This window comes from Chiroxiphia lanceolata, chromosome 19, assembly GCF_009829145.1.
Source record: "Chiroxiphia lanceolata isolate bChiLan1 chromosome 19, bChiLan1.pri, whole genome shotgun sequence".
NCBI lineage: Eukaryota > Metazoa > Chordata > Aves > Passeriformes > Pipridae > Chiroxiphia > Chiroxiphia lanceolata.
In genome coordinates this window covers 2,036,646-2,063,849 of record NC_045655.1, presented here as the reverse complement: position 1 = coordinate 2,063,849, position 27,204 = coordinate 2,036,646, and the positions used below count along the sequence as shown (strand labels likewise).

The 27,204-nt window shown below is 45.6% G+C and overlaps 1 protein-coding gene across 1 annotated transcript in view; it reads right to left on the bottom strand.

Moving 5' to 3' along the window:
- STX8 (syntaxin 8) overlaps positions 1-27,204 on the bottom strand; it is a 108,111-nt gene that overhangs the window by 69,101 nt on the left and 11,806 nt on the right. Inside the window, exons 5-6 of the mRNA XM_032706808.1 lie at positions 23,605-23,729; positions 22,115-22,207 (exon numbers count right to left, since the gene is read on the bottom strand). Coding sequence (XP_032562699.1) covers positions 22,115-22,207; positions 23,605-23,729 — 218 coding nt within the window. The remainder of the gene's footprint in view (positions 1-22,114; positions 22,208-23,604; positions 23,730-27,204) is intronic.

Sequence of the window (27,204 nt, the reverse complement as noted above, 5' to 3'; positions counted from 1 at the left end):
CATCTGCTCATGGCCTCACAGTGAATCATTCATTTAGGGAATTTTTGGGGTATTAAATTTAAATGCAGTAATCAGATTTGTTAATCCGCGGGACAAGGCAAACCAAACACAATTTTATTCAGGGAATTGTTTATACTTTCAACATTGACATGAATTCAGCAGCAGGAAAAAATTAGTAGCGTAACATATATTCATGGAGGTTAGAAATTATTGATGGTAATCTTCACTCCCCCAGTGCTTGTGATGGGACCGGATAATTCCTTCCGGGCTGCCTGGACTGCAGGTTTCTTCCCTGGATGCATCTTTGTGCATTACACAATCCAGTGGCCTCTTTACAATATAGAGATTCACTGATAGAATGAAAGACTTAAAATAGTTGATAGTTGCTTTTGCCACTCTCTAGATTCAAAATTCAGCTGTTTTTTCATTGTTATTGGATTATATATTAAATAATCAGTTTTATACACAGTTTAGCTGGTTTATGACTCTGAAGTAGCAGCACATATTCTCACTTAGAAACCCTACAAAAATTCACAGATCTAGGACAGTTCCCCACCCATCAAGTCACAAACTCTTTAGTAAACTGAACTCCACCTTACAAACAGATAATTTTTGCCCACTTATTCTCCTGGAAGCTTCCATGGAACTCCTATCTTTAAGTTTAAAAAAAAAAAAAAAAAAAGTAATTTTCTCATCTGTACTATTTATGATCAATTCATGCCCATTTTTTCTTGAACCAATATTCTTCTTCAGCTTCAATAGTTTTTTCCCTCCCCAACATTTTACTGCCAGGACACGAACAGAAAGCAAATCATATCTCCTGTCCATCCACCTCCAGCCAGACTACACCACCCACACATCAGAGCCCTCTCTGTGCTTTCCCACTGACCTCAATATCCCTCCCTTCTTCTCTGGACCTACTTCTCCTCAAATTCATTCTTCTGAAATGAGAACCAGAAAGTTAAGAGAGTATTTTCCACAAAGCTGTGTCCAGGTGCAGTGACTCCACCATTGTCACCTGCTCCACCTTATGCTGATTCTCTCTCCATCAATCCAGCAAATATTTGGTCAGATCTGGGACAGGGTAAGGACACCATCAGTCAACTGCTGCAGCTCAATGGACCAAAGGTAAACTAAGGTAAAGTCAGGGCTTCATCCTCACAACCACATTTTAGGAACTCCACACTCATCTGAACCACGCTGAAGAAAAATGAAGGATCCAGCAGGTAAAAGAATCCAACAGGCTTTCAACAAATCAACTTTCAAAGAGCAGTTCAGGTTTCAGTAGCACCATCACACAGGGGTGATGCACCTTCAGCAGCACCTTTTTTGGGGGTCAAGAAACAAAATGCAAGGTAGAGGTCCCTGTCCAAAACCACACAGCGAGTCTTTGACAAGCCAAGAATGCAAGTCCCAAGCTCCAACCACCAGACCACAACTATTCAATGACAGCCACAACAGAGCTGCTCAGAGGTGTATAGGAGAGAGCACCTTTGATACCACAGCTTGGATTTCTCTAAAATCCACATGCTACTGCTGAGAACCCGAAATTAATGTGCAACTTGATATCTCCTGCTTTGGTGAAGCTGCACCTACGCAGTCGTATTTTTTCTCACTGAGGTTTGGAGAATGGGGAGCTGCTCCATGGAAGCTGGAACAAATTAATATTTCCCTGAGAATTATTATTTTAAGAGAAAGAACCAGCAGAAGTGAAAAGGTAAGCCAACATCTTCTATTTTCTTTTAGTTCAGTGTCTGACAACACACAGTATATTTTATCAGGATCTATCCCGAACACCATACGGCGATAAGCTCCTTGTTAGGCTGTTCCTGGAAAGCATCCCAGGCCCTGCAGTAACATCCCCATTTTTGCAATACCTACAAGCTTAACGCCCATGTCACAGCCGTGACTTGCAGAGAGACCTTTCCCAAAGAACGGCATTCGAGGTCCCCGCTCCTCTCTCCCAAAAACACGCTGCTGGGCTTCAGCGAGAGCAGCACCGCTTGTTTGTGTAACTGGAGAAGTGTCAAGCCCCCTCTTCCCGTGATTTAAACTCCACCAGTGTTAGAAGGAAAACAAAGAACAAAGATGCTGAAATATCCATCATCCTGCAGGGCGCCCACGGGGAGTAGCTGGAGGAATGTGGAGCGCCGGGATCCGCTGGCCCCGCTTCCAGGTTACCGCCTGCTTGGCGCACACAGACTGCCCTTCCTGTGCACACGGAGAGGACCTGGGGAAGAATTCACCTCCACGGCTCTTCCAGACCATCCAGGGCTCAGCATCCCCAGGAGAAGATGCCTGACCTGCTGCCTGATGCTGGTATGATGCTTGGTGCTGTGTGACCACAGCAGCTTCATGGAATCCCAGAATATTCTGAGTTGGAAGGGACCCACAAGGATCTTCAAGTCCAACTCGTCAGTGAATGGGACTCAAAAGGATCTTCAAATCCAACTCTTCAGCGAATGGGATCCACAAGGATCTTCAAGTCCAACTCTTCAGCAAATGGCCCCTCCGGGATTGAACCCACAACCTTGGTATTATTAGCACCAGGCTCTTCCTGGAGCCCACAGGCTGCAGGGCAGCAGGCAAAGCTGTGCCTGAATCATTCCTGCATGGAATTCAACAACCTAAAACAGCAAACCCAAGAGGCAGAGCTGTTTGCTGAGAAGGGTTTTGGTTACTAAATGCAGAAACCCACACAAGACATTTTTCTCTTATTCTCCGAATCTGGAGATGATGCACACCTATTTTATTAATACCATCAACTACACAATTGCCAACAAAGGAACTAATTTCCAGTGAAAATTAAGATACCAACTTCCCTCTTACTTGTTGACAAAAGGGAACACCAGAGGGGAGATAACTAAAATAAATTACATAAATGCAAGAGAAATGGGGTAGTGAGCACACAGCAGAGACAAACGAGTCAAACACCATCCTTGGAAACCTCAGCACCAAGGGGCCAGGCTGAGCTCAGGAACAGCTTCAGGACACCTACTCCAGCCTAACCCAGGCACAACCCCACAGTGCTCAGTGTTCCTGACCAAAAGGGGCAGGAACAACTACATATCTCATGGTCAAGATTCTTCTTCTCCATCAGCAGAAGCACCTTGAGCTGAGAGCAGTTCGAATGAGAGGGCGTGGATGCAGAAGATCAGTCCTTCCTTTATTTACTGCACTGCATTTTCTCACGGGAGAAGAGTTCATCAGAGATCAGAAGTCAACTTAAGGAACAAACCAAACACTCAGAGCCATTTTCAGGAGCAAGAGAATCAAACAAGAGTCACAGTTCTGGAGGAGCTGAGCAACAGTGATGGTGAAGGGCCTTGATTTGAAGGCGTGTGAGGACACTGAGGGCACTTGGTGTGTTCAGCTGGAGAAGAGGAAACTGAGGGGAGACCTCACTGCAGTTCTACCTTCCTGGGGAGGGGCAGAGGAGGGGCAGGGACTGAGCTCTGCTCTGGGGGGACCAGGGACAGCAGCCAGGGAATGGCTGGAGCTGTGTCAGGGCAGGCTCAGGTTGGATCTCAGCCAAAGGTTCTTCCCCCAGAGGCTGGTTGGGCACTGCCCAGGCTCCCCAGGGCACTGGGCACAGCCCCAAGGCTGCCAGAGCTGCAGGAGGGTTTGGCTGATCCTCTGGGGCACAGGGGGTGACTCTTGGGGATGGGCCTGTGCAGGGCCAGGAGTCGGACTGGATGATCCTTGTGGGTCCCCTCCAACTCTGCATATTCTGGGATTCTGAGACAGGTACTCTGCTCTCAGGATAAGACCAGAGGTACTCTGCTCTCAGGATAAGACCAGAGGTACTCTGCTCTCAGGATAAGACCAGAGGGGAGATACTTTTCAGCAGCAAGTGGTTGGATGCGCTCGACCTGCTGCACTGTGGTTGGGCAGGAACACATCCACCTCCTCCTCCCCTCCAGTTAGCCCTAGTTTCTTTTAAACAGTTGGGCAATTGTTTTAAGGAGAAGTCAAAGAGGGGAAAAAGACATTCCTCTGAAACACCATCACTGCCAGGCACAGGACTGCAGGATCATCCAACCTGCAGCCACTTGCTGACTACATGCTTAAAAAGCACCTTGAAAATAAAACGTGCATTATTTCAGGTAATATTAAAAACAACAAGAGAAGCAGTGCCTTCTTTTTACAAGGGACAAAATATACCTTTTGATTTCTAACTCTCCTCTTTCAGCCATTTATTGTGGATTTCTCTCCCACGTGGAAGGGATGAAGAATTACTGGGGAGGGTGGTGGTTCAGGACAGTTTAAGTGTGCATGAACCGGCTGTTCACTCTTAGCACACCCACAGCAGCCACAAACCCATGACACTGCTCCTTCGTTCCACAGTTTCATGAATTCCAGCTGGAGATTCCTTTTTACTTCCCCTGAGGCCAAAGGGAAACTTACGGATATTTGTCATGTTTAGGATGTGGGGAAGGACACACAGGAACATGGAAACATATTAAATTGCTGGATTTCTCTTCCCCCACTCGTCCCCCTTTTTTTTTTCCAGAAGAAGGGAGTCTTCCAATCCCTAAAACAGATCCAAAAAGCAGATTGCACGGGAATAGCACCAGCGAGCACTGAATTCATGTGGCCCTCTCACCACACAGGAGTCACCTGTGCTCACAGCAGCCACCACCAGCTCGACTCCCAACTCCATCAGCTGGTGCTAAAGACATTTGTTCTGGGGGAACAAGAGGAAGAGCATCCTCTGCAGGAGGAACACAAACCCAGAGGTCTCTGCAGCACTTGAGACAGCTTTTGGCTGGATCAGCTCATCAGTCTGCAGCTTCAGGCAGAAAAAGCTGCTGCCAGCAATGACACATCTTCCTATTTCACCCAGGATCTTCTGAGCAAAGCTAAATTTAGAGAATTCAGTGTTTGCCACCATCCCTTTAATCCAGAAACACCAGAGGGAGCTTCAGAGGAACAGCAATGGACAACCTGAGTTATCAAGGACAGTTGGGCAGGACCAGAACTGTGCAGTGTCTGCAGCTGATTTTCATACAATAGCTCTTAGTGATAGCAATTGAAGAGCCCTGCCCCCTTCCAAACCCCAGAGCTCTCCCTGAAGCCAACAGTGCCAGTCACTTTATGAAATGCTTTTATCCCAAACTGAAGAACGACTTTTTGGCTGCATCTGTGATTTGGCAGTGTCCATACATTCAGATGATTTAGGCAGACAGGATCTGCTGCCTTTAATGCCCAGCTGCTCCATTTAATCCCTTTTAAAACTGATTTTCCCCTTCAGATTTCTTTAGGCACTTTATTGGGAGACTTGTTTAAAATATATTCCTTATAAAGGTTCCTGGCAACTCTGAAATGAGAGTTTTCCTTAATCTTCCTACTAACTTCGGGGGATAAACTGTCCAGCTGTCACCATCCAACAGTGTGGATGATGTTAATGAGCTGGATGAGAAGCCAGGACACAGAATTCCCAAGGTCCCACCCCATCTTTATTCAAACAAGGTCTGTTGACACACTCTGACACACCAGGAGTCACCCAGTCCTGCAGAGCAGCCAAGCACCTTCAGTCCAACAGCCAGCAAATATTTACTGATTCATATCTACTAATTAGGATCCTCTTAACCAGAAAGATGATGCCAGCAAGTGTGTCCACTGGGACTTGTTCAGTAGAAAAGAGTTCCTGGGCATTTTGTGCATGAAACTTGAGTTACCTTCCTAGAGAGATGATCCCTGTAGGTGTCTGACAGGGTCAGGTTCATGCCTGCACTTGGCCTCTGTAAACTGGAATGCTGATCACCCTTCAACTCAGTGTCACATCAAATACATAAAGATTATGATTAAAAAAATATATTACCACTTTTAAAAAATATCAGAGGCAAAACTCCACAAATATCACAAATTATATAATTCAGCTTGTTATCACACACAAGTTGAAAGCAGTAGGAAGCACAGCAAGCCTGGCATGTGCTCTCTTTAAAGGGTTATCCAGCCCCTGTATTACTGGTTTTTTCTCCATTATTCACAAAAATCTGAAAGCTTCTCTTTCAGCAGGGACTGAGGAAAAATTTTTACCTTCAGAATAAAAACATACAGAGACACAGATGTTCAGAGCAACTTGCCATCACACTTGCAGTGTGACTGCTCAACAGAAGGCACAGTGAGAAATTTGCCTTATGCTTACAATAAAGCTCTAAGATTCCTTTAAATCAGCTGTGATTATTATATCTTTGGTTTATGTTTGTTTTTGAGGGGTGCAACCTTCTATCAAAACCTCTTGCCATTCTGTTCCAACACAAATTCCAGTTTGACAGAGCCAGTTAGGAAGCACAGAGCAGCTCTGGGGTTTGATTCCATTTCAAAGAGTTCCCTTATGCTTCGGAAGTGAAACAAAAATGTGCCTCTCCAACATCCAACTGCATGTGGGGAACAGATCACAAGGTGTTCTGTGCTGCACGTGGACACAGGTCAGTGCAAAAGTAGAATAAATCTGCTGATTTCCTTTGTCTGACACTTTGTCTGAGAGAGAAAATCTGCTTCAAGAGCTCAGGGAGGTGGAATTGGTCCCCAACTCCAATGTCAGTCTCTCTCATTTGCCTCCTTGTTTTTAGAACAGCCTTCTAGGCAAGAAGGTGATGCCACAGTATAAAAACTGGCCCTCAAACTCTCCGAGAGGGTTTCTGGTCCTATTGACAACAAGAATTTGGGACGTGCTCACTGGCCACAAGCAGCAATGCCACATTTGTCATGCTTTATTTATTACTACCACTGCTAAAAAGCCAGACCAGAACTAATAAAATACCCACAAAATGAGATGAAAAGGGAAGAGAGAAGCACAAACTGGCATTGCTCCCCTCACCTCCTGCATTCCTAATCATACTTTTTGGAAAACACAAAGACACAACATCAAGTAGCCCTTTCCCTTTTTTGTGGCCAGCAGGCCCAGGGCAGGGACCGTCCCTGTGCTGGCACTGCTGAGGCCCCTCAAGTGCAGTGTCCAGCTCTGGGCCCCTCAGACAAGAGAGACACTGAGGGGCTGGAGCGTGTGCAGGGAAGGGAACGGAGCTGGGAAGGGGCTGGAGCAGCAGGAGCAGCTGAGGGAGCTGGGGGGGCTCAGCCTGGAGCAAAGGAGGCTCAGGGGGGACCTTCTGGCTCTGCAACCCCCTGACAGGAGGGGGGAGCTGGGGGGGGTCGGGCTCTGCTCCCAGGGAACAAGGGACAGGAGGAGAGGGAACGGCCTCAAGCTGTGCCAGGGGAGGGACAGGTTGGACATGAGGAGGAATTTCTTCCTGGAAAGAGTGGTCAGGCCTTGCAGGGGCTGTCCAGGGAGGTTTGGAGTCCCCATCCCTGGAGGTGTCCAAGGAAGGACTGGATGTGGCACTCAGTGTTCTGGGCTGGGGGACAACGTCACAGGTTGGACTCAAAGATCTTGGAGGTCTTTCCCAACCTCACTGATTCTGGGATTCCCAGAAAAGGCTGGAGGCCCCAGAAGAGGGGTCCAAAGGCTGTACCTGCAAACAAGACCTTCCTTGCACACCCTCAGCTCCACTGCCCCGAGGTGATAAAGGGTTTTGTGCCCCATCACAGGAGTGGCTCTGTGGTGAGGAAAAGGAGCTTATTTTCTGCCAGCAGCAGCACCCCAGAGGCACCATGAGCCCACAGGTGCTGTGGGAGAACAAGTCCCAGCCAGCTTTTCCTCACCACCACCAAGATCCCACAAGCAGACCACCTTTCCTAACAGATGGTACCTGCACTTTAGAGCCACCCACTCCCCCCCAGTCCTGCATATCTGCAGACTCAGATATCAGCAAATATCTGAGGGAAGGCCCTGGAGGGAAGTAATGCAGAGCTCAGTACGGAAAACCAGTGATCAGGTTCTATCTGCTGTCTCTAGTGCTGGTCTAGAACCAGAGAAGTTGGAAAACACGTTTCTGACAGTGGAAAACAGAACTGGAAGGGAGAGATTAGACAAATCTTTGGAGTGACAATGAACTTGGGAAGAACATGAGGTTACTGAGAGCCATTTAGTAAAAGTAATTTTCAGTCAACACAACACCCAGCTGTGAAGAACCTCTGCTATCTGGGCTTCCACCTCCTCCATGCTCAACATCACCACATATTCAACCTCTCAGCTTTAAAAGCACCAGCCTCTGTGGATGAAGGCTGGTCCTGGAACAGAAAGGAGGAATACACTGATTTTACACATAAACCTTCAGCCCTTTCTTCACAAAAGTCCTGTGGCCTCCAACTATGAAAGTAATTTTCCTTTCATTGAAAACACACCACCCACATTAGCCATAAGCAGAATTATTACAGTTCCTATTGTAACAAAGCATCAAATGGAGTTTTTCCTTAAGAAGTGAAGTCACAACAGCTGAACCAGTGGAAAGTACTGCACTTGAGTTTAATAGGCTCAAATTCGAGTTTAAGCACCACTACAATTACTCATGATTAGTGAAGTACCATGAAACAGTGGGAAAACCCAGCTGGCCAACACTGACCCCAAATGCCACACAGATGCACCACCAGCAAATGCATCATCCAGCCCCAGTTCTCAGCAGCTCTTTGATGATTTGCACATCAATGTGTGCCCTGCTGGAGTCCTGGAATCTCAGAATGGTTTGGGTTGGAAGGGGTTTTAAAGCACCTCTCATTTGACCCTCTGCCATGGGCAGGGACACCTTCCACCAGCCCAGGTTGCTCCAAGCCCTGTCCAATCTGACCTTGGACACTTCCAGGGATGGGGCAGCCACAGCTTCTCTGGGCAACCTGTGCCAGGGCCTCCCCACCCTCACAGGGAAGAACTTCTTCCATGTATTCTGCACGTAGAGCTCTTCTCTGTCCACAGGCTGGTGCTCTGAGGCAGCTTGGTCCTAATAATAATTTCCAAGTGAAAATACTTATTTATAACAGGCATTATTACATATAAAGTATCCTGTGTCCTAAGCTCAACCAGAAGGAAGCTTTCCTCCCAGCTTATCTGATTTTCTATTCATTTAAAATATCATGTTTCGGAAAGGCCACTTCAGAGTTCAATTCACACTGCTAATTTTCTTTGGCAGAACCCCACGTTATCTACAAACACTGGTTGAAAACCCAATTGCAGCAATGTGATACCCACACCCCTGTTGCACAGCAACTGGATAACAGAGGGATATGGAAAAGGCTGATATTTCAAAATAAGGGTAGGTAACAGAGTTATTACGTATTAACATCAGTAAGATGCCAGGGGGATGGAGGAGTTCAAGAGGCAAAGAACATCAAAATGAAGAGGTGCCACCTCAGTCCCCCAGTTTGCTCGGGGCACATTCCATGCCTGGAATGACCCCTCCCTGTGACACTGTCCTGCTCTGAATCCCACAATGCCAGAAGGCATCTCCTACTTCCTCTCCCACTTCTCCACACTGCCCCAGCCTCTGAACCAGGAACAAGGAAACATCCTACCCACCCCTGCAAGCCCGAGCACAGCTTGCTCAAGGGAATGTTAGCTGGAAAAAAATGAAGCAGATAAATCAACAGATCTCTGTTGGAGCATCTTCCAGGAGATTTCCCCGCTCAGCCAAGTCGTGATGGATTTTTCCTCAAGCTAAGGACCATCTCAAAGGCTGGCATCAGTCCCCTCCACCACTCCCTATCTCAGCTACAGCAGAGATACTACATCTCTGCAATATAAGAATAATTAAAAGAGTTTCAACACAGTAAAATAAGTAATTTCCAAGTTTCTTGTCCAAATCACCATGTTTCCCACTATAATTCCCTCACATGAAAACAAAAAGCCCATGCCAAACAACCAGTAAGAACCAAAAAATCTTCTCTCCACCCCCAAAAGTTATTATAGTTCCTATTAGTTCCCCTACAGCTCCTTTGCCTTGCAGAGTTTGCAAAGGGAAGAGCTGGATCCTGATCTCTCTGCCCAGTGCTGCTGCAGGGCACCACAATTCCAGGACAGACACACAGATTTGGGGGGCTTTGTCAGTGGTGGTGGGTTGCCTTTTGCTGCTCTCTCTCAGCACTATAAACACAAAGGTCAGAACTACACAGAATAAGCATTTGGGGACTTTATACCAAATGCTAGCTTATTTTTATGCAGGGTTTGCCCAAACCAGACCAAACCCAGCCTTCTGAAATCACTGGCAGGACTGGAGACTAATATTTCTTTCAGCATTTCTGCTCACACCAAGAGGAGTCGATGCAGCAGGTTCAGCTGAGCAGCCGTGGGGAGCCCTGGAGTCTCTGGTCCCCAGGTCAATCCATCCGGAATCCTCCTTCAGAACTGGGACCCCATGGCCTCACTATCTCAGAGCCAAATTCATCACTTTTTATCACAAAGGTATCTCTTGAATTCCTACCCTGAGCTTGGAAAAAGGCCGACAGGCCCAGATGTTTCACACTAAAGACTGGACTCAAACCAGCATTTTTCAGCAAACTTGGTTCTGCAAGAAAATTTCCAACCAAATTTTGAGATCAAACATCCCTGGAGCTGTTTCAGCACAATGCAGCCAAAAGCCATATTTGATTGTGCCCCTGCACAATCATGCCAGACACTTCATGTTGTGGGATCTTATGTACCATTTGTGATTTATTCCCTTCATGCTGAAGTGTTTCTTGTAAAACTGCTCGGAGAAAGTAAAGAGGAATTTTGTCTCCTTCCACATCCAAGACCCAGACTACTGGAGGATCATTTCAGTTCTTGATGTCTGACAGCTGGGAGCAAAAAGTACATCCCACGGACACCCAGAGCTCACCAGGGCCATAGGAAAGGACTGGAGTTGGGCAACAAGGCAGAATATTTTTCACAATCCATGGCAGGAACTGGATAATACCTGCATCAACTTATTTGGTTTGGGATGCACAGGGATAAAACACATTTTAATATTTAATTCAAACAAGAAGTTTACACTCAAGACTTATTCCACTCAAACTTGCCAGGAAGTTACTTAATTTTATTGTAATTTATAGTAATAGTTAAAGTTTATAATAAGATAGTTAATAGTTAATAATAATAATAAATAGTTAAGAATAGTTATAGCACAACTGTTTCAAGTGATCTCAGGATGCTTTAAGCATTTCAAAGAGTCCCATGCTTATGTCACATTAATTAAGCTTATGACTAAAAGACAGCTTTAAGGAAGGAAAAGTTCCCAGCTTCTCCCTCTGCTTCCACCAAGTTGCCATGACCTGTGTACACTCTGATTTCAGTGTCTGAGCACGACCTGCCTTCAGTGGTGCCCAGTGACAGGACAAGGAGCAATGGCCATAAACTAAAATACAACAAGTTCCACCTCAACACGAGGAAGAACTTCTCTCCATGGAGGTGGTAGAGCCCTGGAACAGCTGCCCAGGGAGGGTGTGGAGTCTCCCTCTCTGGAGACAGTCCAACCCCACCTGGACAGATTCCTGTGTCACCTGCTCCAGGAGGCCCTGCCTGGGCAGGGGATGGACTGGGGGAGCCCCAGAGGTCCCTTCCAAACCCAACAACTCTGATTCTGTGATTTCCAGCCCTGATCTAAGAGCAGATGTGACAAACATCTGAGCAGTGTTTAACCAAGCAGGAGAGCCACATCTCCCACTCAAACACTGCCCCACAGAGATCCATCCACACACTGGCACTCAGAGCACCAGCTCTGTCCTGTTTCCTGCTCCTCCTGTGCTCAGAGCCCTGGAAGATGCTGCATTTCAATTCCTGGTTCTGAAAGGTACTGGTTCCCAAGGCCACTCCACATGTCCCATTTATGTGTTGCAGAACAGATCAGCCAAGAACTGAATCTGCCTGTCAGTGGCCGATCCTGGTGGGCTCTGTCCATTTTCCATACAGGTGCCACAAGCAGGTCTGTGTTTCAGGACTGACTCCAGAAGGGATTTTCCCCAGCACTACTGGGAGTTGATGGTATCCTTTCTGCATCCATCCAGGGTCCCACCTGCTGCAGCACACTTGGAATGTTTCCCTATACATCAATCCCAATCCCTTCAGGATACAGGAAGGGTTGCCCTGATCAAGCCACCTCCAGCTCAATCCTGAGCTCTGGGAATTAGCAGTATATCTGCTCTCTCACCTCACCTCAGCTCCATACCACTGCATCCAAACTCCTTTCCACACCACATCTACTGGGAATTAAACAAAAAGGTCCGACACAAAAGAGACTAAAAACCCTCTGTAAGAAGCAGCTCCCACAAACGCTACAGGCACAACTCTGGCACTTCAGCTTTCTTTAAACCAACACTTACAACTTCCATGACAAATCCACGCACAGTGTTGCACCTGTGAACTGATTCTGTTGCCTCACCCCAACCCTAACTTTTTGGGAGCAACAAACTGGAATTGTGAGTTGTGTTGGACATCAGCCTAATGTGGAACAATTCAGCACCAGGGATTTTGGGCATGATAAGCCATAATCTCCAGAGGATTTGACAGGAGCATCAGAGAAGCAATATATTCTGCTCAATGTCCAGGAGAACAGGAAAGATTAGACAGTTTCTCCATGAGAAGACAGGAGGAGAGATGAGCTGGATGCACACTTGGAGGTAATGGGAAAACCAGGAGGATCTGCTGGAGAGCCCTCACCAGCCGGCTTGGTGGTGAGTAAACCCCGTTCAAAGCACTCCTCAGATTCCAGCAATACCTCATGATAACAACGTGCACAGAAACATGGTTTTCTTATTCTCCCCTGCACTGTAACCGTTCAGGTTTTGACCCTACAAGTTTTCTGGGAAATCTATTAAAAGCCTGTTAAGGCCCCACCAGCCCCCTCACCAAAATCACCATGACGCAAGAGCATCTGGTTCCCACCAACCATGACTTCCTTTCAAGCCTGAATATCACCTTCTCTCCAATAATGCCTGGGCAAGCAAGTCACCCAGTGATGTGGGGCAGAGCAGTCACCTCCTTCTTCCCCCACAAAACCTCAAAAACTCCTCTGAGAAGGGGAAGGCAGAGAGGAAGCACTAAAGTCAGAGCCCTTCTAAGCGTAAACTGAAGGAGAAACCCTTGAGCTGTATTTCACTGCCACAAATAGCAAATATTTAAAAATAAAACATTATTTTTAGCCTAAGTGGTGCTTAACAGCTCAAGAATAAAACATTGCCCAGAGACAGTGATATGTCATCATGTGAAAACGCTGAAACAGCCATGTCCTGTTCAGAGTGAACACCAGCTCGGGGGAAAGAGAAGGCATTTGGGATCCTGTGTCCACCTTAAACCTTAAAACCATGCCCAATTCAGCCAAAAAACCTTCAAGAGAACGAGCCAGGTATAACACCTTGGTGCATCTATGAAGGTAAAATAAATAAAATTACACAGAAACTCCCATAACAGTTTCCTAGCAAACAAATCCTCTAGCAAAGGCTGTTCTGCACGGGACAATTTATCCCCTGCCTTTCTTTTCCAAAAGCAGCGACTGTAAGGTCAGGATATAGAATTCCAGCTGCTCCCAGACAGGTAGGGATTTACCAAAAAGGGGCTGTAAAGGAGAACAGACTGGGTTTGTGCCTTCCTGCTTCTTTACGACGCATGACAGACAGACACCTTAAAAAAGTAGGAAAGCAGGCTGGGAAAATAAATCCCCTCTCCATGGTCTCAATTTGAGATTTTCTGAACGGGGGAAAAGCTAAATTAACATGGAAAAAAATCATCAGAGTGTTGAAAAATCTACAATTACAGTTAGGTTTTGTTTTCTTTTTAAACAGTTTAAATCAAATGCCTGAAGCAGCAGATGGGAAACTCTCAGGTGCTAAAAGTTGAGGCTTATGTCCTTATTAGAGCTCTCCACAAGCCCTGCTAGAAAACTAAAGACAAGGCTTAACAAACACGATGTTTAAGATCATAATTCTTATCAGAAACGCCTGAAAGGCTTAAAAAAAAAAAAAGTTGTAAAGCCATTTTTCCTCGGCGGTAATTCCTCCAGCGTTTCTGATCACCGTGCAGACAGATGAAGGGAGACAGCTTCCCCCTCCCCACCGCGGGGTGGGTGAGGTAGGGATTGACTAACTGTGGAAAAATCCACATAATTGAGAAGACAAATGTTGAACAGTTATTTTATGGCTTGAACTGTTCAAGGAAAAAGGCTGCCCGTGCCAAGAGGCCAGACAGACTCATTGTGTGTGTGTGTGTGAGGACGCGGGAGCCCGGGCCCACGACACTTTTATCCCCAGCCAGGTTGTGCCTTGCTGGTTTATCTGTTTCTGTAAAGTGCTTCATCAAGCTGTAAAAAAATACTAAAAGTATCATCTCCCACTATTATGTGCACAGAGAGCAACAAAAATCCACACACAGGCTCGGTAGCATGACCCGCCATTGAGGCCATTTGTTGCTTCCCACGAGGAGCCCTATTTTCAGTTGCTTTAAAAGGATGAAAAACTGCAACCACTCAGGCTCAAGATTCCCAACTTGGATGTCTGCTTCCAGATGGATTAAAAAAAAATAAAATGAAATTAAAGTTTCAGCCAAAATATCCGAGCCATTTCAGAACAATGCCGTTTCTTCCACGTTAAGGCTCTCCAGTGGCCTCAGGAGCTGCAGAACCCCAGTGCTTCCACAGGGAGACACACAGAAGTCAGAGGGAGAGGGAAAAGGACCCAGGAGGGGAACTAGTTGAGCAACAATGCTGGAATACTGACGGGTGGTTTCAAAAGTGAGGATTAGACACATTCAGGAGGGGAGATTAAAGATCAGCTCAATAAAAGCAGCAGAATGAGAAGTCTGAAGGAAGCCAAGTTGTAGAAGGGAGAGGAAAGAGAGAGCTAGAGAAGGTCACAGCAGGAAATAAGAAGTTGTCTAGTCCATCTCCAGCTCTAACTCAGCTGAAGTTCTCATAAAGATGTCCCACAACAAGGCCTCCCCAAACACCTCACACAGGCTCTGTTGCTGCTCTTGGAAGGATTTTCCTGCTCCTTTTGACCTCGACTCAATCCTATTACCAAAAGCCTCCCCCCTCTCTTGAACCAGCCTGCTTCACTCTTCAAGAACCTTGTGTTCCCATCTCAGCCTTCTCTCCTGCAAACTCAGCTGCCCCAGAAGTTCCTCATTCCTGATGAATTAAAGCTTTAAATCACACTTGTGCCGACCCTCCGTGCCCCCCTCCCAGGTCCATGTCACCCTCAACGCTGTGTCCTCCTTGGTGCCAAGAGTAACGAAGGAGCACATGTTCTCCAAACACCACTGGCTTCTCCACAGCCTTTTCCACACTACTGGTTCACATTTAAGAGTTGACTTTATTCACTACACTCATCTGTATTTTGCCTACACCTTACAGAAAAGGTCACCCTTTGCAGGCAGCTCTTCAAAGGATGAAACCAGACATAATTTCACTCTTGTTTCTCAGGATCATTCAGAGGAGTTCTGGCACTACTCCCAAGGGAGTTGAAGTCTTTCCCATCTCTGTATTACATAGGAGGTGAGTAAACACACTTATACTTCAGCATCCCTGTCTTACCCACAGTGCTGAATAGAACCAGAGGGACCCCACAGCCCAACTCCAGCCATGTTTCTATTCCACCTTTGAACAGCCAATTCCTAAGTGTATTCATCCAGTCTGCAACACACCTATTGAAGGTTAATCATTTGAACCCATGTTTCCATAGACTACTTACAAGAAAGTCTCATGCAACAGCATCAAAGCCATTCTAACGTCCAAATGACACCTAATTCTTTCCCCCTACTCATAAAGCTCTTCCACAGGAAAAAATCCAAAGCCATTTGACACAACTGACTCTTACAAGGACATAGTGGGAGCTACCACAGACCTGCCATCTCGTCAGTGCTTACAAGGAGTGTTTCGCTGTCCCAGTTTGACTGGAAACCCATCCCACCAGAGCCTGAAGGGCAGCACAGAGATCATCACTCCTTATTCTTCCCTCTGCTGTCAGCAACCCTCTGTGAAGCCACAACAAGACACCTCACACCTCCCTCCTGCTGCTCCACATCATCCAACACCGGTGAAATTACCCCGGCAGCTCCAGAGGTCCCTGTGTAGGTTCCCATCTGGCTGCTGACCCAGGCTTGGAGACAGATCCACACTGCAGCAGCTTCCCTGCTTCTTCCAGCTTTATTTTTAAGAATACCAGGAAATTTCACAGATAAATAAACACTGGAAACACTGAAGCAGCAAAATCTTGTACTTAAACACCCTAAATAATACTATTTTGTGTAGGTACTCTGAATTTACATTGCATCACTTTGAAAAATGTAACCTTGGTTTCCATCACCTGCTTCTTCAGCAGGCAGCACAGGCAGGGTTACTTCCTTGACAGATATGAAATAGATGATTTTATTCTCATCATCCAGCACAAGGCTGCATTCCTTATGGGCTGGATGCAACTCCAACTCAGCTCTGAAGAGTTAAAAACTCTCTCCCAGACCTTCCCACGATGCCCCTCCTGACAGCAGGTACAAGTGTACTTTGATTTTTGACAGCTTCCTTGGGAGATGAAACACTATCATCCCAACTCTGAAGGAAAACAGGAAAATTAATAGTTAAGGTTTATTTTGGATGTTCAGTAAAAGAGGGTTTGAACCTCTCTCTTTTTGAAAAGCCACATGCAAACCAAACCTTATCTATCCTTCCAAACAGTATTTAATATATTCCCATATATTTCAGGGCATGGTTTAGTGGTGGACTTGGCAGTGTCAGGCTTACAGTTGGACTCAGTGATGTTAAAGGTCTTTCACAACTAAATGATTCTACATTCCTCAGTGTAGAATTCCTCAATACTTCATGGGGGATGGACTAGATGATCCTTAAAGGTCCCTTCCAACCCCCTCCATTCCATGATTCATTGCCCCCAGAGCACAGCCTGCACCAAGTTCTGCCAAGTGCCAATGCCCAAAACCTCGGCAAACCAGTCCCTACAACGCCAAGACAGACACACAGAGGGAATCACTTCTGGAAAAGCTCAGTTGAGTTAACCACCATCACAGGGAGCTGCTGGGCAGCAGCAGACAGTTTTATGCTCTAAGGCAACATTTATCTGCTGCTGCTGCCACAAAACCCTCTTACAACTCTTGCCTTACTCACTAAACGTTTTCCCACACCTGGAAGAAATGAGGCAGAGACCTTACGAATAGTTTTTGTCACCACAAATGCACAATTCAACCCCAGAAGAGACGGAGCCCTAAGCACAAAATGAGGTAGGACCTGCAGAAAACACCATGCAAATGTTTTAAGACTAGAAACATATGCAAGAAGTGCCAGTAACCTCAATTTTGGCATTCCCAGATTTCTGAGTGGGGAGCCTAAATATTGCACTATTTAGATCACTCATGACAAAAAGCAATGTTTTAACAGGAGGGTTAATTTTTCCCCCTAAGAAGGGTTAAATCCACCTAAACAAAATGCAATAAAGACAGAGCAGTGCCCCAGTAACACTGAAGTTGTTTCTATTTCCACACAATAACCTCGGGAAGCAAAATTAAAATCGATCTGCATAGTATGAGGTCAGTCAGGCCACGGATGGTTATTTTACATCTGAATATCAAAAACATATGCTTCTCTATGGAGGTTTTTAGAAAAGCTGAACCTGCTGGTGCTCAGCCTTTCCCAAGGAATGCTGAACACCTCCAAAGCCCACCGACCAGGACTGGAGCCACCTCCCAAGGGGGTCCCAGCATGCAGGGCTGTAACTCTGTAGGATGAGACCAGATCCTGTTTAGACAAGATGATGAACATTTCTAAAAATCTTATCTTCAATCATTTCTTATTTACAAACGAGTCCTAACAATGATGCAATGTATGCACAGCCCCACTGGTCTGAGTCTCATAACTCAAACATCTCCCATACACAATGGTAATTAGTTTGTATTATATTAACAAACAGAAATGTGAAACAACTGCAGGGTTCCTTTTTGATTATGCAAGAGATATGTAAATAATCTTTACGAGAAGCCCTTTACTGTCCATGTTCTGACTGGGCTGTTTGCACCAGGAGTGGTGGGCTCGTGGCTGAGTCCCGACCTGGGAGAGGGGAATCACATTCCTGATGCTGTTTTCCAGAAGTCTCTGCATCACCACAAATACTTTCACTCACTTTATTGATGATACAAGAATATTTCTCCATGTGTGTGTAGAGCAACAGCCAGACCAGGGCTCCAGTCTCAAGTATTTTGATGTCATGTGAGGGTAACATAAATCACACACCAGGCTGAGCTGAGTCCTCTGTGGAGGCTTTTGTGCCACCCACTGTGACCAGAGGTGACACAGCAACCTTGATTTGCAAAGCTATTAGAAACAAAGACATAATGCTACAATTTTTGGTTGGTTTTGGAAATTTGACTTTGACAAGAAATTAAAAATGTTACATAACCATATAATTAAAGGATTATTATGAGAGATCATTTACTTAAAATGATCTGTTTTGGTTGAGAACATCCTGACTGTGCACAGCATTCTCTTAACCATTGAAAGGACATAAACAGTGTCTGGTTTCGCAGCTTATCTATTTATGAACTTATTTCTGCTCTGATACAAACTTTAAAGGACCTGGAAGCAAAAGGACAGTGACAGGGTAAAAATGCCAAACACGACAAATTTTGCAAGCTCCCATATTTACCATCCATCCCAGAGTACTACATTCTCATGCAAGCATGTCACAATGAGAAAACAACATCTCTATAAGGGTAAAACAAACAGCATTCACAATTTCTGAAAGCATTCTTCCACAATTATTGCACTAGATTAGATTGCCTCATCAACAGGGCCAGAGGCCATTTACACTATTTTCTTTCTTTTTTTTTTTTTATGGAACAGATGAAAGGATTACAGAAAGTTTTCTGGGGCCAAATTTGGAGCTAATGATGGGAAAATTCTTTTGCTAATCCCCACTGCTAGCAGACTCCCGAGGCTGGAAAAAAACAATGTCTCCTGGTACCCTGCCTCTACTTTGCTCATCAGTGCAAAATACCACACTCAGGAGGTTTGCAAAGGCCCATAGGATTTAAGCAGAGCCACAAAAAGTGCAGGACAGGGATATCCTGAAAACTTCAGTGAAGAAGGACATGAGACTCCAATTAAACCTTGGACACATGGCAGTGAAATCCAAGGATGGGATTCAATTGCTGTGCAAAGCAGCCACCTCAGTCCGAGCCCAGGCTGGCTTTATCCTTGTGGGAAAGAGGCTTTTCCAGGACCTGCTGTGCCAGGCAGGCTGGGGGGATCCCACCTGGGCAATCCCTGCTGACTACAGAAGATGCTCAGAGTGGAAAGACGTGGAGCAAAGCGAGGTTGGTGGCACCCACCAGCCCTTCCAGAGGGCACAGCAACCACCACAGCCCAGGGGCACCCTCCTACAAACCTCCAGTACTGCTCCTCCTCCTGCCTGTCAGCCCAGCAGGGCAGGAAAAATAGATACAGCCAAGTAACCTCCCTTCCAAAGGCAAAGTTTAATCATTTTTCAGTCATTTAACAAACACAAAAGAATTCACATGTACCAACTCTACTCGAGAAGTAAACTTTGCATAATTAATCAGGATCCCTCAGAACTTGTACATCTGCAAATGCACAGCTACACCAACTGGCACTCGAGGGAAAATGCCTCTGGCCACCTCAGAGAGCTGGGAAGTGCAAGTATCTGAACTGAGCAGAGTCTGAGTTGCCAGGGAATGGAAAAAGCAGGCTGAGGAACAAGTTGTCTGGAAAGTAAGTACGAAACTCCCTAAAATCTGATTCATTAATGGACATTATCAGCTCCCTCTGCATAAAGCCATATTTTATCATAATAACAGAACAAGCTAAAGGCACCTACTTAGTTGCAGAAGGTGGGAACATCCAAAGCAGGTCAGGGAGTGGAAGTCAAGCTTCCCGCAGAAACGGGCAATTTGGTGGAAAATTTGACTCGAAGAGAAAGAAATACTGAAGCAGCACTTAATGAAGATGAACTTCCCCTGCCTCCCCACAATACAGCCCATGCCATTATCACTCAGCACTAGGAAGGAAAGAGATTCCAAGGAAGGGGAAATTACAGGGCAGTTATCCTCATCAACCTGAGCGTGGAGCAGTGACATGGGCTTGGCAGAGAGCCTGAGCACAGTCTGCACATGGTTAAGCACAGGGCACGAAGCAAGATGTGCACAGGGAAAGCAGCCCCTGGAAAATATTGCAAGGGAGTTCAGCTTTTCCATGGTGCCAGTGGCAACAAAATGCCCAACCTTATCCCCCTGTGTCCGCAAAAAAAATAAACCCCAAAAACACATGGATTGCATAAAGTCAGAGGAAACATGGGAGTTCCACTTGCCCAGCAGTGATGAAGCCAAGTGCTGAGTGATCTGCTCCCCCATCTGGAAAGTCAGGCTATTTCCCACCTATTTTGGACAGCTTAAACATCTACAAATGACACTCTGTACATGGCAGGTTTTACACTCGTGGTTCTAGGACAGTGAGGAGCAGATCTCAGGATCCAAGCAGTCCTCTCAGGATCTGAGCAGTCCTCTCAGGATCCGAGCAGTCCTCTCAGGATCCGAGCAGTCCTCTCAGGATCCGAGCAGTCCTCTCAGGATCCGAGCAGTCCTCTCAGGATCCGAGCAGTCCTCTCAGGATCTGAGCAGTCCTCTCAGGATCTGAGCAGTCCTCTCAGGATCTGGCTGCAGTCAGCACAGACAATCCTCACCATTTCTTACTCAGAGCACTCGGGAAAGTTTCCATGTTTCTCTAAAGAGTTGCCTGAAGCTCAAAGAAGAGCCCACACGAAAACACAAGACAGACAACATTGGTACTATGTGCATTATTTGTAAAAAGGAAGGTTAAATACATTCCCATTTCCCAGATGTTTCGAGGCTCATTGTTAGAAAAAGTCTGGCACATCATGGGGAAATGTGATGGTACAAAACAGAACCTTCAGGGTCCCAAAAACATACGGGTTTGGGGAAACATCCCCCACCCCCAACAGAGGGAAATGAGACACAGATCATGTATTTTCCTGATGAGAAACCAAGGTTTCACAGAGAATCAGTAAACAATCTCATGCTCCCCACCTGTTTTCTATTTAGAGCAAAAAAAGGCCAATTAATATGACTTTTTAAGCAACGATTAATAGAAGAAACCTATGAACAGAGATTCCTAATTGAAAATGTCTTTACTCACATGAGGCAGAGGATCAAAATATGACAAGAGCACTAAGCATAGTCTCTCCCAGCTGCACAAACCATTCCTTAACAACCTTCAGATTAATAAACAAAGACATGCTCTAGCCATTTCACCTCCCTCCTGGATTTAGCTGCATACAAAAGGCAAACAGGAGAAAGTCACCCTCTGACTTTACTCCCCTTCAGAACAGGGCTCCCAAGAGTACATCATGTTAATTTGGGAACCCCTCACTCTGAGCAGACACACAGAGAGATACGAGGGGGAAAATTTCCTCGCAGGAAGAAGCTGATTTAAGCGTATCATTTATTAGCAAGTAAAAGGACATTTCCCCTCTCAGTGGTGAAGCACAACACAAGCCAAGGATAAGCCATATGGGTGAAGCCTTTGTGTGAGGGAGAAAGCTGGCAGGGCTCCACAGCTCTAATTGAACTATTACCATATTGTAAGAAATGAAAAAGTCAGGAGGGCTGGAGGATCTGCTCTCCCAGGGCCAGTTCCTGTCATGTGGACAATTAAGTGAGTAACAAAGCGTATTCACCAGGAGAGCAATTCCACCATTTGGACACTGGCTTGTTTTAAAGAACATAGGTGCTCTTCTAGTTCAATATTGCACTTAATTTGACACTTGCTGCCATGAAACCTTCCAAATCCAAATCATTTGTAGCAAACAATGCAATGCTTCTCCTTTAATTGCTGGCTCAAGACTTTTCCATGTAGTTAATAAGGAAAGACACGGAACGAAAACGCTCAAGTGAAACCCTGCAACACATAAAAGCTTACCATAAAAGCTGTCATAAAACAGAAAAATGCAAAAGATTAAGTACAAAATTAATTTTGCTCAAAAGACAGGCTTGGGAAAAACTTCCCAAGCGTTAGACACTGTGCACACACAACTGGGACTGGAGGGAAACACAATAAAACCAGGTGATGACCAGAGAGAATCTGCAGTGGTTGCTCATAAATAAACTTTGCGGTGTCATCTGGTTACTTTGTGGGCAGAGAGAAGTGGAGTTGTATGAGGAGAGAAAAAAAAATAAATCCCAGTCTTACAAAGAAGTGAGGCAAAATCTTGTTCTTACCATTCTGTTCATCCAGCTCATTCCCAATTTCCTGTCCCATTTGCTTTTGCCGTGATATGATTGAAGAAAGAGCATCAAGTCCTGCATCTTGTTCTGCATCAGAAAAATATATTAGGTTACATGAAAAAGTTGCTGGTGTGCCAGGCTACACAAACTACATAGAAGTGAATAAAAAGATCCACTCTGTGCTTAGAGAGCTAAAATGTATTAAGTAAAATACATCAACACAACATGAAAACTAATCATTATGGGAACAGTGCTCTTAAAATAATGGAAATGATGGGTAATTAATTCCTCTGCTCTGGCTGGGACACTTTACTGAGGGTCCCAAAAGAAAAAATAAAATAAAATCCAAGAATTCAACATTCAGTTGTTACTCAGTCATAAATGCAGGGGATTTTCTGGCACACAGAGAGAGCTCCTGATTAGCCTTCTTAAATTTTCCAAGCAACTTTTAACATGGATAAAAGAAAACAGGTGATGCAAACACCAAAGAATTCAAATGGCTTTTTAAAGCTGCAAGAGGATCCAAAATGTGTGGGAGAGCCTGAGGGAGAGGGGACACAGGGGGCAGATAAAATTGATGTGCTGCCACCTCTGCAGACACTTCTTTGTGAGGAACTGCCAGTTTGTTGGCACCACACAGGCCTCAGGAAGCCCCTTATCCAAAATGTGCAGCTCTCCTTGCCCAAATCTGCCAGGAAGTGGCACAAGAAGAGCTGCAGGAGGCTGGAGGGTCAGTGCTCTGACCACCTGCACAGCAGTGATGCTGCACAGAGCAAGACTGGCAGTGGCTCCACTCCAGGACAGGCAGGACCCCCTTCCCTTCAACAGGATGAAGGTCTGGTCCCCCAACACCTCTTTCAGCCTCTCTTTAATTACTCATGGTGTAATTAAAAACTCAGGTTGAGGTTTCTTCTGGACCATCCAGACAGAGCTCAGAACATCTGAGCAGCATCTACAGGTAATTTCCATCCAGGCTGAAGTGGGTCTTATCTGGAGTCTGATTTCATTCAGTCACTTCCAACACTTTGATTGCATGGAAATGACCTCATTAACCACCTGATGTCCTCAGGCTGAGGTTTTCCAACACTTCCAAAGTTACAGATTCCTTAAGGATGCTGGGGGTCAAAATCTAAAGACTCCTTTTGGAAGAGTTAATTCTCACCTAGCTCCAACTCAGCAATCCATCTCATGCACCCCCCAACACCACTACACCCAGTGCAATTACTGTGATCACCACTACCAACCAAAACCATGAACATGGTCAAAATCAGGCCTTTCAAAATCTGATTTAAGAAGATGCTTCTAGTTAAGAACAGGGCAAGCACAATGCTGCTCCTGCAAACACAGAAAACATCCACCTGGAACTGTTATGTTTGACAACTCCAGATAAGAAAACTCCAGCACAGGTGGGTGTGTTGATATTCAAATAAGGGCTCCTCTCAGAGTGCCAGAGATGCTCACAACTACCACAAAGACTCTTGTACCTTCTATGATCCTTCTCTGCTGCTGCCTGAGATCATCAAAGCCAAGCCCTCTGGTTTCCTCCGGTTCTTCCAAGAGCCACGGGTTGGTGACACCTCGTTTGACCCCTCCTGTCATTAGGCTGGATCTGAAAATAACTTCAGTAAGCAATTTTTAACACAATCCCCCCCTTGCAGTATAATTTGCCCCTCCCAGAGAGGCTGACAGAGAGCAGGACAAGCATTTCCTGCACTCCATGGGGTTCTCTGCAATCCCAGAAGAAATCAGACAGAAGAGAATCCCACGATCTCCAATAACAAATCCATCTCACAGGCCCCATAACACTGCCACTGGAAGTGGTAAGGAAGGAGAGAATTCATTTTGCAGTGAACAATCAAGGTACAGAGTGAAATGTACCACATATTGTATAATATATTGAAATGTACACCATGTACTGTATGATATATTGAAATGTATACCATGTATATCATATACTGAACGTACACAATATATTGTATAATATATTCATATCAAATGGTGTTTGCATGTAGAACAAACTGCCACAAAAAGAATGTATATTCCTGGGAATACACATTGTTGTTTCTGTGTTTGTTCCGTGATCAAAACACAAACTTATAAAAGCACTGCTACAGACTCAAAGCTTCCAAGCAAAAGGATGCATTCTGCTAATACAGATGCAAATCAGACGAGACTTCTAATTCCCTGCAATCCTGACTAAACCTCAACAGCAACATTCCTGCATTTCAAAAACTGCTGATGGACATCACACAGCTACCCTCCTACACTTCCTAATCTGGCATCAACCTGAACAAGAAGCCAGGAACACACTTTCAATGAAAAAATAATCAAATGATGGGTTTTCTTTTAAAAGAATTATGACTTGAGGTTGTTCATGTTACAGACACTTCCCTAGTGACAGTGGAAACCAAGTTCTCCATGTCCAGGGCACATAAATCCAAGCAGTAAAATGAAACACCACTTAAGTATTTTTCTCAATACCAGATTTCTGGTTTCTGCCTTGTAGCTCTTCATGGGTTTCTCCTACAAGACAAATCTTGTATGAGAGACTGAGAGTCACCTAAACTCAGAACTGCGACTCAGGTTTGGGGACAAGTCATGCTAAGATTTGTTCCTCCACAGCAGATTTTGCTTTCTGCTTTGTTTTTCAAACTCTGGTTTTTATTCCCATTTTACCTTTTCCCTGTTCTTTCCCAAGGCAATTCCACAAAGAACACAAGAACAGAGAGTGTTTTCAGGGTCTCTCAAACTCTCAAGTTTTTTAATCACACTAAGAGCTAAGTTTAAATTTTGTAGTTGTTTTGCTTGTTTAATCGAGTCCAGGTCCTCCTCCCCGAGCATTCTGTGGCCAAAGCCCCGTGTCGGGAGTTCACTCTGCACGGGGAGGATCGGGGGGCCAGGAGGGGCCAAGAACCTGCTGACAGGGCTCAGGCTGAAGGGGATCCAAGCACAGCCCAGAACCTGTGTCGGAGTTCCTGGAGGAACTGTGGTGAACTGGGGACATCTCCTGGCCGGGAGAGGGATCAGCACTGCTGGAAATAACCCCGCACTGAGTGAGTCCAGGCACACTTCCCACCACACTCACAGCCACACGTGAGAGCTCTTCACCTCTGCTCACTGAACACTGTAGTGTGGTCATGGGACTTCATCTCTTTATTGGTCACAATAAAACAGGAATATTTTTGCTAGAGGCAACTAAAAACCACTTTTTGTAAACCACACCATCTCCCTTAAGCATCCTGGGGATGCTGAACACGAGAGCACACCCAGCCTGCCCTGCTGTGCCACAACCTGCTGGATGTCTTGGGCAACAGCACAGAGGAGCTGGGATTCTTCTGCATTCCAGTCCTTCACCTCCATTAAAACTTACAGGTACTTATGGAGGCTGGGAATCTGGCTTGGTTAGACAAAGATACACACAGCTGAAATGCAGTTTTACACATCACCTAGCTTTCTTCATTGCTTTGGGGGATTAAATATGCTCTTCTATTTCCGAGTCTCACAACTGCCACCAGGTTCACAATGGAACACAATGGAAACTGCACTTCTGAAGGTGGAAAAACCATTTCAGTCGACCCAGTTCAGCAGTTCAATTAGCAAGGATACAAAATCCAGGGGAACATCTGACAAAATTACTTAACTAAAGCAAACAGAACATAAAGCTCTCTGCTTGCTAAAAAGAGCACAACTATTTCTGTCCGTTAAAAAAAAAGCCAAGGCAAGCAAATTTGAAATAATTTGCAGTGCTCTCTCCCTCCCTCCCCCCAGTGATCTGCCCTGTTCTTGTAGGTTGGGTCATGACAACGGGTCTGCTTGTTACAATAATCTTTTTGACATGTTTGGTAACTACCTTCCCACACAACACAGCAGAACTTCCTCCTTCCTCTGATCTTCCCATGTTTCGCTTTGGTGGTGTGAAGATTAAAGCTTATCCAATTAGCCACCCACTGCCTCCGCCAAGTTAATCACGTAAATCTTGGAAACCGTCACAGAGCAGTGGAGTGTGGGGATGGCTTTTGATTATAGGAACAGATTTAACTAATTACAAGGCTCAGCAATGCGCCCAAGTATAAAAGATGATGGGGGTTAAAATCAGGGAGCTATGTCACCGCTTAACAAGGGAGGGCTTATCTTCCAGAGGGCATTGTTTCACTGGTAATTCTTATAACACTTCCCAAGTAACTTAGATTAGTCAACCAGCACTTACTTTAGACCAAGGCCACACATCGAGGCTTAGACCGATCAGCAAGACTGAGTTCCAAACAAAACCTGGGTCATATGACAGCTGGCTGGATGATCACTTGAACATTCCCTTAACGATACTGTCCCAAACTGGGGTCCTTGAAGCACCCAGGGCACCTCAGCTTGGCTTCACAGGTCAGTGCCCACGGCGATGGTGAAGGGCCAGGGCGTCCTCTCACTTACGGTTTCACTGCTCACACTGCCAGGCAGTGTGTTTTTAGGAGGCTCCAAAATAATAAATAAAACAAGTATCATTTTAAAGCACAAAGCAAAAGCACTCTCTCTCCCTCTAAAAAATCTGGGAGAAGCCACATGAGCACAGGCACTTCCAAATCCCTCCAGTTACTATCCCAGGTGGAGATTTCCCCAAAAGAAGGGGTAGCATTCCCTGCAGGTGGCAGAGGACTTCCCAGCCCCACCAGCACAAGAACTGGTGTTCTCATGTTCAAGGAAATGCTGTGTTGCCAACCATTTACCTGTGGTTGGGTTAACTGGCCCCACTGGCTTCAAGGACTGGGAGCTGCACATGCTGGCTGCCTCACGGGATGCCAGACAGAGGATTTGCAGAACAAAACCACCCTTCAGCGGCTCCAGGACCACCAAATCTTGCCCACAACACCAGCACAGCACCTTCCCACCACAGAGCAAGTTGTTCCCACCCACCTCATGCATCGGTTTTGCTATCAAACATTACTGTCTTCTTTCCACACCATCCCTTATTTTCCAAGCAAGATTGGACATAGCACAATATGAAATATATTATAACCCAGCTCATACAGTTCTCAGTGAAACAGTCTCACCTCTACAGCCCACCTGCACCCCTCAGCAAAGAGAGCTGTGAG